Source organism: Polistes canadensis, unplaced genomic scaffold, assembly GCF_001313835.1.
Source record: "Polistes canadensis isolate GaletaPanama2010 unplaced genomic scaffold, ASM131383v1 scaffold_217, whole genome shotgun sequence".
Taxonomy (NCBI): Eukaryota; Metazoa; Arthropoda; class Insecta; order Hymenoptera; family Vespidae; genus Polistes; species Polistes canadensis.
Genome location: NW_014569764.1, coordinates 22,899 through 34,731, shown reverse-complemented (window position 1 = coordinate 34,731; position 11,833 = coordinate 22,899). Strand labels below are relative to the sequence as shown.

Sequence of the window (11,833 nt, the reverse complement as noted above, 5' to 3'; positions counted from 1 at the left end):
GGATAAATATAGTGTTCATCTTAATTAAACCCGTCCAAAAAACAACTTCCCTAAGAGTAAACTTAGTAATAATTATTAATATTAATAAATAAAATACAAATTGTAATAAAAAAATTATTATTCAGGGTCCCGTATAAATGTTGATAGAACCGAGCAGGAAACGATTCTATGTTAAAAACTAACATAAGTTGATAATGTAAGATAAAATTTGTTTGTACGAGGCTTTGATTTCGAGAAAAATAAGTTAGAAAATTTAGTTTTCAGGATTGTAAGTTCATTCAAAAGTGCACGCGTTCTAAATAAATTATATCTTACATTTTCGACTCATTAATTTTTCATATAGTGTCATCCTCTGCTCGGTTTGTACTACCATCTTGTATACCAAATTTGATTCAGTATTTCTAATAAATGCAGAATTGCATCCGGGTTGCATGATGCTAAGTACACATAGAATATTTTATTATAAATACTAAATCTTTTATTTAGAAACATATTATTGATAAAAAACATATAATAATATTAACTGAATTAACAAAAGTGATCTTTGAATGAATTAAAATTAAATTTTTAAAAATATACTAAAAATTAATATTTTACTCTAATACACAAAAAGATTTAGTATTTTATATTTTATATATTTTATTTATATATTATTATATATATATATATATATTGTTTTTTTATTTATTTCTTTAGTCTTATCCAAAGTATTCGTTTAATTACGGAGTTATCGATGGCTACACTGGCGATTCTAAATCTGCGTGGGAAGAAAGAGACGGAGATACTGTGAAGGGAGAATACTCGGTAGTCGAGGCTGATGGTACCATTCGAACAGTTTCCTACACGGCCGATGATCACAATGGTTTTAACGCCGTTGTCACGAGAAGTGAACCTCCGAAGAAAAACAAATCTTCGGAGAATGTGAAAGCATTTGTACCGGCATCTATTTTGAACGGAGATATTAAAAAATTGCGACAACATTGATTCTTCATGGTAATCAATTTTTTTTTTTTATATTTTTATGATATAATATTAATTGTTCTTTTTATTTTTTTTTTTTTTTATAGGAACATAAAAGAATCGACGGAATGTAATAATAGTTCCTTGCAAGTAATTAATAATACTAATAAAAAAATAATAATAAGAAATGGGGTGACTTAAGGAATGTGAGGCTTCAACGTATATTAGAACTTTTTAAATTTGTACTTAATGACGCTGGAGTCTAACGCAGACTGTGCTTTAGCTATTTTATCTAAGGTACATAATGTATATAATATATACTATATTATTATATTTATATAAACCATTCTCATGTGTATTGTTTAGAGTTAATTTATTATTCAATATTTTATATTATCTATCTATAAACGATAATTCTGTATAGACAGAAAATCTACTATACAGAAGAGTCGAGAATTTGAATATACAAGATATTTGAGATTTTTTCGATCAAACGCGGTGTCAATATATTCTATGCAGGAAAATAAGAAAAAAGAACAACCTGTGCTTATATAACTTTTTTTATCATATTTTTGTGCATAGAATACGCTGAAACCGTTTGGCTGACAATACCTTGGACACCTTGTATAAAGCTAGTGTCAGAAATAAGAATATTTAATACAAAAAGAAAAAAATAATAAAATAAGACATTCATACACACACAAACACACAACACACACACACACACACACACAATATTTGCTAAAACAGCTGGACGAATTGAGATATATCTCACCGAGATATAACAGTACATGTAAAATACTTTTTTACTACATTCGGACAGGTACATTACGAATTACATTTAAAACAAATTTATTATATCCTTTAATAATTAGTTTACTCACGCATAAGATTCTGTCCGTTTTATTACTGCATTTAGCTTATTATTGTATAGAAAAACATTTCTATACAATTAATATAGATATTTTATAAGTATTTAACAATGACGATGATTGCAATTATAAGAACGCCGATAGCTTTCTCTCTTTCTTTTTTTTCAATTATATATTATAATTACGTAATTAATTTATTAAAAACGCATTGTGTGCGCTAAATTAATTTCTTTCTACATCAAAGGTACAAATGGTTAAAAAACTTCATTCGGAGCACATTGCTTTTCAAATTTAATAATTTTCTTTGAAACCTATTTTTCTTTTTTTTTTTTTTTTGTAAACAACAACCCGCGTGTTCCTTTTTCTAATGTCGATACTTTGATACCTTAATACACTTTGATGTTTGCATTAAATTACTTTGAAAGATAGAAATTTGTTCATAAATAATAATGTCACTTGTGAACACGAAGAGAAGCATGTAATTTAATGATCATTATTAATTCTATCTGTTTCTTGATCTTTTGTTACTATTTTTTTTAGCACTATTGGTAGATGATTTGGTTTTATTGGAGTCTTTACTGTTATTATGGCAATCCTTGATTGGCGTAGGAACATGTTCTATGTTGCCATTGGATATAGGTCCATTGGAGAAAGGGGTGGAAGCAGAATCAGGGTTGCTAACAGTACCATTATTTTGAGTATATCCGGCTTGTACAGAAGTATGATTCTTCCCACTTGTTTCCTTGTTATTGCTAGAGATTGTATTAGAATTGTTGAAGTTGCAATTATCCTCACTGCCGCTGTTTCCAATTTGAGACTCCGATTCACTGTATCGTTCAACTGGAATGATCGGGCTGAGGTTAACAGTACACAATATGATTATAATAAACAAATTTAGAGAAGCGTAGAATGGAAAAAGAAAGCTCGTTATACGTGCAATCATTGTCTTACAAGCGTATTACAAAAACACACTGACTAAAACAGTTTCTATCATACATTAATTTGTAGCGATGGAAGTGGAGATTTGACGAATAGATGCATACACTAGGATCAAGCTAAATTATTTTTATGATACTAAAACAAGGATTTAAGAGAACTACCACTTGGACGTATTACAGAAATAACTTTTTATATAATAGCGAAGTCACATATGAAAAGTTTTTGAGAAAATGAATTGACGGTTCTTTGAAGAGAATTCAATTTTAAGACTTTAACGTTCATGCATAATGTATACAATAATTATAACTTTAAATAAAATTATATTTGATAACAATGATTTCAGTGAAATACTTAAATGCTACATACTATAAAATTACTTTTGTAATATTAAAAAATAAAATATATATATATATATAAAGAGCATAATGGCACAGTATAAATAAAATCAATAAATGAAAACTTAGATAAATATGGCTACTTATGCGACAGAAACTATTAAACTGCAATAAGTTCTAGAGAAAGGAAAATAAGAAAAAAAAAATTCAAAGGCATTGAGATATTCATTTTGTAAATAAATAGATAATTAATATCCATTCAGGTCCTTACTTTTTTCTTGTGTGTTCTCCACAAGACCATTAACAGCCTGCAACAAGGAATTAATATAAGCCGATCAAATATGTTTATTATGTCATTTTAATTAATTAGATACAATAATGTAGATAAGAACGGTTAGTCACCGCCATTGATGTGATAGATGATTTAGAAAATAATCTTTCTGCTTCCTTGAATTTCCTATTACGCTTATCGGCTTTGCTATTAGTATTTTTATTGCTGGCTAGGTATCTGTCCCATCCTCTTATTATATTTCCATATAATTGTGTATCTTCCAAATAACTTCCCTCAAATGCATAGATCTGACGTTCTAAATTTGCTAAAGTATCCTATGTAAATACAACAACATTTTAATTCATTTAAATAAATAATTATGATAATATATCTATAAAAAAGTTAAACAATACAAGAAAAGCTATGTAATTAAATAGATTTTAAATAAAATGATAAAATTAGATTAATGATACTGTCAAATAAGAACTTTAACCTAACAACATAACCTCAAAGGTCGGTGCATGCTGAGGCATAGAAATTCGTTCTATTTACACATATTTTTCGTAAATAAACATAAAATAATTTATTTTAACTTTCGATTGATTAAATAGATCAATAAAATTACTGATAAATGCTTTTTTTTTTTATAATAAGGTACAATAACAACATTTTACTTACAGCAATTTCAGCTTTACGCTTTACAAGTTCCGCTAATTCAGCTCTTAAATCCACTGAGGATTTTGTCGACATTATTGTTTTACTCTTTTAAATGTTAAGATTTATAATTTATTTTAACGATAAAATTGTATCAAAGATAAATAACTTCCTAGAACATAGGACGTTCCGTATCCACAAGTGCGAGTAAAATATAAACTACGGTTATCTACGTACAGGCGCAGTAACAAATGTAGTTTATTTATTTTAATACTTCCGGGAATTAAAATAATGTCAACCAATCATAGATCTTTATAAAAATTGGCGCGAATTTCATAAAGCTTTGAAATCTTTGAAAATAATCCTTGTTATACATAAGATTAATAATTATTTAGAAAATTAATTACAAGAAATATGAAATTTGTATAACATTATATTGATCGATATAATTAATAAAATTACATTATTGATAATTTATTAATAATATTAAATAATCAAATGTACTATTGTTTAAGATTTTGATGAATCGCAAATAATACTGACCCAGATCTCACTACAGGGAGATTGTTACATAGAAAATCTATAAGCTAAAAAAATATATTAATCAATCACATTTAAATGAATTATTTAACTATATCAAAATCGATGAATACTTACATGTACTCATATTACAAATTATAATAATTAAAATTAGAAAATAAGTTGTTTTTTTATATATGATTTACTAATACTACTGGATTACAAATGAATTAGTTATTTTCATTTTCTAGAATTATTATAACAATCCGCAACTGTTTTATCAAAGTATTAGGAGTATGTATAATACTGTAGCACTTTATTTCCTTCTCGGAAGAGTAAGTTCGATTACAGGAAACGGTGATAAATGGAAAGGTAGCTATACTATATATGTATGCGTCTGTGCGTTAGGAATAATAACAATGCATATCCATCTTCATAAACTCAGGTTACCATATTGAGATATCCTGAAAAGGGATATATGTTTTCTTTTTGTTCTCTTGCTACAGTTACGTTAGTTACTTCATTTTCCTCTTTGGCTTTAGAATATATGGTGCATAATTATATATACTGTAGTATATAATTATTTTACATGGTATGCAAAAGATAACTTTACACGCTCTATACATGATTAATTTAAGCTTATACCTTGAATGTACATATATATATATATAAATTATTATATTTCTTTCAGATTAAATATTTTAATTCTATTTTTTATTTTTAGTTATGATTTTATATAATTTTTCTCTCTACCAATAATGGTCGAGTTGATTGATCTATTTTTTAAGTAACTACAGCACGTAACGCTGTAAAGTATGAGAACGACGATGATAGAAACTGTAAAATGATGTTTATTAGAATATTTTTATTTTTAATAATTATTATTATATTTATTAAATATATTATTTTACCGAAGTGTAGTATTTTAGGGATAACGCTGGTAAAATTCCATTGATTGTGATGATTATCGGTTTTTGGGATCTTTGGACCAAGATGCACATATTTTTTAATACCTTTGAAGATTTTCCAATCCAATTGGAATTATAAATTGATAAACCAACAGCTATACTCTTTTTATGAAACATATATATGATCATTAGTTTTATAATGAAATGATTTTATATTGATTCAATTTTGTTTACCATTTCTGATAAATGTTCAGCTGGACGTGAGCTTATGAACAATTGTATTGTTGCACCAATTAAGAGAATGATGAATTGAATTCTTATGGTTGTTGATTTTGCCTGTTATTGAAAAGAATATTCATTAAAAATTAATTTTACTAAACAACAATGACAACAAAATAGAAATAAATTTTCGATAACTAACAAAAATAATTTGCAATGCACCGAATATCATTATCAAAGTTGTGATACAATTGGTGATAAAAATGATGTAACGCACACTTAACACAACATCCCGTGCATATCTAAAAAAAAGAAAAAAGAAAATTTAATAGAACAATCCTAATTGTTTTTGATTAAGACAATAACTTAGATTAAAATAATCGGAGTATTAATTACTTAAGCAATTGTAAATGTTTACGTATGTAATAATTTATATTGTCGAAATCCATAAGTCTTGTTAATTCGATAGACAAGATTTCAAATCTCGCTGAAGTGAACCACAATAAAACCGCATTCTGACAATCAATGGTACCACCGACAGCTGCTAGTATTCCAACAAATGCTTGCTGAAAGTAAACTATCTCGTATATCGGATGTGAATCCACTTTGAAAGGATACTTCGCGAAAGTTGGAAATGGTTGGGATAATATTGCTGGTCCTAGAACAAGACCAAAACAAATCACATAAAAGCCAATGGACATTGTTAAATGAAATATCCAACACTTGTTCACGTAATTTTGTAAAATGACTTTTTCCAACGAATTGGCTTGTTCCACGAAATTTTCCATTTCCTGAATTATCGACTGCGTGAAAAGAAATAAAATATAAAAATATCACATGAACCTATATCAAACGATATATGAAAAAAAAACCAGAAACAACTGTTAATTTACTTGAAATTTCCAACGTTGTATTCTTATTAAGATCATTTTTAAACACACTTGAGAAACACCTGCCAGAATGCACGTAGTTTGTACTGTAATTAAAGTATTATGACGATACTCGAAAATCCCATTAATTAATGCTAAAATCAAAAGTAAAGCTATCGTAAACGTTGACCACCAATAAACGTCACGCAATAATAGTTGTTTTTTTGTTGCATTTAAAGGTGGTGGCCAACAGCCCATTATGATAACACTCAATTTAGTAAACTTCAACGCAGTATTCGGTGAAACACTTAACATTATTTTTTATTAAATTTTAATAATCTAATTTCAATTAAAATTAATGATATTCGCGAGTGAGAAATATTTCCGAATATTAATTCGATATTCGATTATGATAATGTAGAAATCTAACTTCTTGCAAGCACATTTCAAAAATGATGTATACAATTGTGCGTGTATGTGGATCACACGGTAGTATATAAATAAATCATTAGATGAATTATGTTCACAATGTTGCTTCCATGTTGTAACAATTATTATCAATTACTTTATAATGCAACTAAAGTCATCATTTGTGTGTGCGTGTGTGTGTGTTAGTGAAGAATATGTGCTTTCATCAAATTTCAAGTTGATTTATTCTATTTCTCGAATAATAGTGTCCCATGTTTAATTCATTTTAGGATTTATCATTTAAATAGACAAATTTAGATTCATTTTTGATTCATTGTCTTTATCCTTCCTGTAATTTCAAATCTATAGTCTGAAAAATGTAGAAAAGTATTTTATCGTATCTCTTGCATATGTGTTTACGTATTCCATCATGCATATAGAGAAACATATTATTGAAGTTATACTTCTTTTTGCTCTTTATTTTTCCCTTACCCTTTTTTCACAGAGGATGAATAAATTAAGAAGCTCATCTTGTGGCTTTTCTTATGGTTCGTAATTATCGTTTATTTCTTCGCATATTCGATAACTTCATTATTCCACCTTTTCTTTCTCTTATGTTAGATTTTCTTCTAGGTATTATTAAGGAATAAATTCTAGATTCCGCTTATACGATAAGCGAGTTCTTTCTTTTCTTTCAGCGAAAACTGACATTAGTTGAGAGGTTTTTATTTTTCAGAGAATAATTTCTCATGTGTGTGTGTGTGTGTGTGTTCCATGAATTCAAAAATCGAATTGAAAGTAAGTTTGTTAGAAAAAGTCTTGAGATATCGTTTTTAGATATTAATTGTAGCAATTTTTAAAATCATTTTATAGATAAAGTTATTAAAAATAGATGAAAGTTAAAATATTATACGAGTACATTATTATTGAAATTAAATTTTTAATAATAATTTCATCAATAAATACTGACATTTACAGATATACAAAAAGTTAGATTAAATGTTTTATTTAACTGCAGCTCTCATTGTTGTGAAAAATGAAAACGCCGAAGACAGGAACTGAAATAATTATAATAATGAAACAAATCGATGTATTTAGAAGAAAAAAAAAAACAAGTGTTATTTTAGAACAACCTAATAATTTTTATAGTAACGGAAAGCTTACCGACATATAATAAGATAAAGATAATACTGGTAAAAATCCGCTAATTGTGATTATAACTGGCTTTTGGGATCTTTGAATGAGAAAAAGTATGTTTTTCGACATTTTTTGTGATTTTTCAACCCAATTTAGATTATAAGCTGCTGATCCAATCTCAGAACTCTGTCATAAAAAATTTTTAATAAAATAATCAACTGTACAGAGATCAATTATACTTATGATTATTTCAAAAATGTGAAATAACTATACCATTTCAATTAAATTTTCAGCCGGATACGAGTTGATAAATAATTGAATAATAGCGACAATATTCAGAACGAGGAATTGAAATTTGATCGTCCTTGAATCTGTCTATTATCAAAACAAATAAAACATCGAAAGTTATAGAAAATCGTTGCAACGTCTATAGTACAGAAAAATCATTATTCACGTGAGTACAAATTTTGTTTGATATTTAGGGCAAACTTTATTACGAATATTTAAAACAATAATGTGATTATAATAAAATATAGGCAAATAAAATGAATTAATAATAATCGAGTTAAATGATTAATATTGTAAATTATTATAACATATAAAATGATACTAACAAAAAGGAATAAAAGTCCACTGGATACTATTAATATGGTAGTAATACCTACAGTAGCAAAAATCACAAAACGTACAGTTTTGACAACGTTATCTGCATAACTAAAAAATAAAAAAAAAGATAAATCTTTACTTTATCGTAAAAATAAAAATATAGTTTATAATTGATTTTAGTGATAAAAATTACCAGAGAATTTGTCGATGTTTAAAGATACACAATTTGAGATCATACTCGTCTACAGTATTTGATATATCAATTTGTAACATTTCAAATCTTGCACCAGCGAACCAGAGTAAAATAGCTACTTGACAATCAATCGTTGCACCTGTAGATGCTTGTATACAAGTCACTGCTTGCATAAAATAAACAATTTCGTATATTGGATGGGTTTCCACGTTGAACGGATAGACWGCAAAAGTTGGTAATGGTTGTGGTAAAAATATTGGTCCCAGAACAATATTTGTAGCAGCTAAATAAAAGCCAAAGGTAAGAGATATGTGAAGTATAGAACATCTGTCCACGTATTTCGTTAGTATCGTTTTTTCGTATGGTTTTGCTTGTTTAAAAACATTTTCCATTTCCACTATAATTGACTAAAACGATGAAATTAATTTAATAGTAAATCGTTTGAGTTCAAAAGAAACTAATTAATAGAAATTATTATATTATTTTATGACACCTGTAAACTTGAACGTTGTATTCTACATGCTAGCATTTTTATACTCATTTGTATAACAGCTATTATAATACACATTGTTTGTATCATKATCTCTAAATTATTTCGATTAACGTATATACCGTACAACAACATTAATAAAAATGTTTGTGCACAAAGAAAAGAAATAGAAAAATATAAATCGAGAAAAAACAATTTTGTTTTAGATGCGTTCATTGGCGGTGGCCAARAAACTAACAAGGCTACGCTTCTTTTCGTAAATTTTAATGCTTCTTCCAGTGTAAATGTCATGACAATAGAATTATCTTCTTATTAATGTGATTGATTTGAACGTTATTGGCAATATATGTTAGAAATAGTTTGTATTTAAAGATAAACCAAATGAAGTATTTCCTTCTTCGATTTTACTATAACATATTATTCGAAGAAATTCTCGTATATTGTTCGCTCGATATTCTTATGTAAATCCTCATTTGAAGTTCCCTTTTATAAAACGTAATTTCCACTATCGCCATTCGATGAAGGGAATAAATCAGTCAGAAGTTCTTTACACGCTATGTTTCGTTTCTTACACATATCTGTTATTATCKTAAATTATTATGTGGAAAGGAGTTAAGCGGTTTCTTCCGGATCTTCCTTCGTCGAACTTCTTTTACATGAATAAATAAATAACGTTGTATCATCCTTCGTAATTATATCGTTCATTGTTTCACTTCGATAGTCGATAAACTTCTTTTTCTCGCATTATTAAGAAATTGTAATTTTAGGTATACGATGAACGAGCACTTCTTTTTCTTTTATTTGGAAACAGACAAGTGAGAGATCATTTTTGTTAAGAACAAATTTTTAAAATATGTGTCAAGGTTTACAATTACATAAAGTAAAAGTAAGTTTGTGAATTGGATTCGTGGATATTTACTTTAGGAATTGAACTTTTGGTTCAACTTAAAAAATAATTTTAGGAAGAAATATTTAATATTGATAAAAGTATTGGAATAAATGAGTAAAACAAATTCATATAATATAATTAATTTTACAAAGTTATTCCTTATCATTTTTTATTATATTTGGATGTTTAAAAAATAAAATGATGAAAGAATTTAGAGTAGAAGAATAATAAAATTCTCTCGGAAAGACAATTAGAACATTTAGAGTGACTCTTATGGTGCCGAGTTGAATATGTCGCATGCATAAGAAGGTGAAATATCCGAAGGTTGACACTAATGTGGGATTACTGTTGCACGAGATTTCTGTTGAAAGTTTGTTGGAGTGTTATGTAGTGCGAAGAAGGAAGATTACACTCAAGAACATTTTCACAGGTACACGTTCTCGAACATATAATTAAGTATCTATGAGTTTCACTAAAATGCAATTTTACGACTCGTAGATTTTTCGAATGTTTAGCAATGAACAATTTCGATAATAAATTCGCATACTTTTTTCAACATTTACCATTTACTCGCTAGAGCACGAATGTTATTTTTGCACAAATTATAAAACTAACTATCAAAGGTTAATAATAAACGGTCAAAGTCGTTTAGTTGTTCTTATTTCCTTCAAGTAACATATATCTTCGGATTTTTAATTTAATTTGAAACCAAGAATTTTTTTGTACATCCTATTCCATTATTTTATCTACAGTTTTAATTATATTTTTTAATTTTGTATTAAATACATATTTATGTTAATACGTTTCAAATAGGAAAATGATATTCGGAAGATTATTATTATTAAAATCTAATTTCTGATTAGAAATTTTACGCTACCATCATTATAGATTCTCTACACGTGTATTAATGTCAAAAGAAACAATTTAAATGTTTAATTAACTGCGGCTCTCATTGTTGTAAAATACGATAATGATGAGGACAGGAACTGAAATATTTAAAATAATATTATCTGCGTCTTTTTAAAGTATTAAGATTATTTAACAATGAGTTTGCAAACATACCGACATGTAATAAGATAAAGATAATGTTGGTAAAAATCCATTAATCCTGATTATAACTGGCTTTTGAGATCTTTGAATAAGAAAAAGTATGTTTTTTGACATCTTTTGTGATTTTTCGACCCAATTTAGATTATAAGCTGCTAATCCAATCGCAGAGCTCTGTCATAAAAAATTTAAAAAAAAGTAATCAACTGTACAGAGATTAATTATACTTATGATTATTTTAAAAATGTGAAATAACTATACCGTTTCAATTAAATTTTCAGCCGGATTCGAGTTAATAAATAATTGAATAATAGCGACTATATCCAAAACGAGGAATTGAAATTTGATAGTCATTGAATCTGTCTATTACCAAAAAAAATAATACATTAAAAGTTATGAAAATAAATAGATACATCTATAATAAATAAAAATCATTTTACAAATGAGTATGAATTATGCTTGATATTTAAGGTTAATCTTATTTCCAATATTTAAAACAATTATATTTATAATTAAT

General features: G+C 27.1%; 4 protein-coding genes across 4 annotated transcripts in view; 1 reads left to right on the top strand and 3 right to left on the bottom strand.

Annotated features, from left to right (window-relative positions):
- LOC106790146 (larval cuticle protein A1A-like) overlaps window positions 1-3,157 on the top strand; it is a 7,981-nt gene extending 4,824 nt beyond the window's left edge. Inside the window, exons 4-6 of the mRNA XM_014754876.1 lie at window positions 697-993; window positions 1,068-1,257; window positions 2,841-3,157. Coding sequence (XP_014610362.1) covers window positions 697-984 — 288 coding nt within the window. The 3' untranslated portion in view covers window positions 985-993; window positions 1,068-1,257; window positions 2,841-3,157. The remainder of the gene's footprint in view (window positions 1-696; window positions 994-1,067; window positions 1,258-2,840) is intronic.
- LOC106790147 (chromatin modification-related protein MEAF6) lies at window positions 1,287-4,268 on the bottom strand. The gene is made up of 4 exons (XM_014754877.1): window positions 4,056-4,268; window positions 3,509-3,712; window positions 3,378-3,414; window positions 1,287-2,672 (listed from the first exon to the last, which is right to left on the bottom strand). Exons 1-4 carry the CDS (start codon window positions 4,125-4,127, stop codon window positions 2,335-2,337), a joined length of 651 nt encoding a protein of 216 aa, XP_014610363.1. The 5' UTR covers window positions 4,128-4,268; the 3' UTR covers window positions 1,287-2,334.
- Window positions 4,269-7,958: 3,690 nt separating this feature from the next.
- LOC106790136 lies at window positions 7,959-9,282 on the bottom strand. The gene is made up of 4 exons (XM_014754862.1): window positions 8,891-9,282; window positions 8,706-8,805; window positions 8,119-8,277; window positions 7,959-8,012 (listed from the first exon to the last, which is right to left on the bottom strand). The coding sequence occupies exons 1-4, from the start codon at window positions 9,280-9,282 to the stop codon at window positions 7,959-7,961; spliced, it is 705 nt and encodes a 234-aa protein (XP_014610348.1).
- Window positions 9,283-11,201: 1,919 nt separating this feature from the next.
- LOC106790135 (putative odorant receptor 85d) overlaps window positions 11,202-11,833 on the bottom strand; it is a 5,054-nt gene continuing 4,422 nt past the window's right edge. Inside the window, exons 6-8 of the mRNA XM_014754861.1 lie at window positions 11,578-11,679; window positions 11,332-11,490; window positions 11,202-11,255 (exon numbers count right to left, since the gene is read on the bottom strand). Of these exons, the coding sequence (XP_014610347.1) occupies window positions 11,202-11,255; window positions 11,332-11,490; window positions 11,578-11,679 (315 nt within the window). The remainder of the gene's footprint in view (window positions 11,256-11,331; window positions 11,491-11,577; window positions 11,680-11,833) is intronic.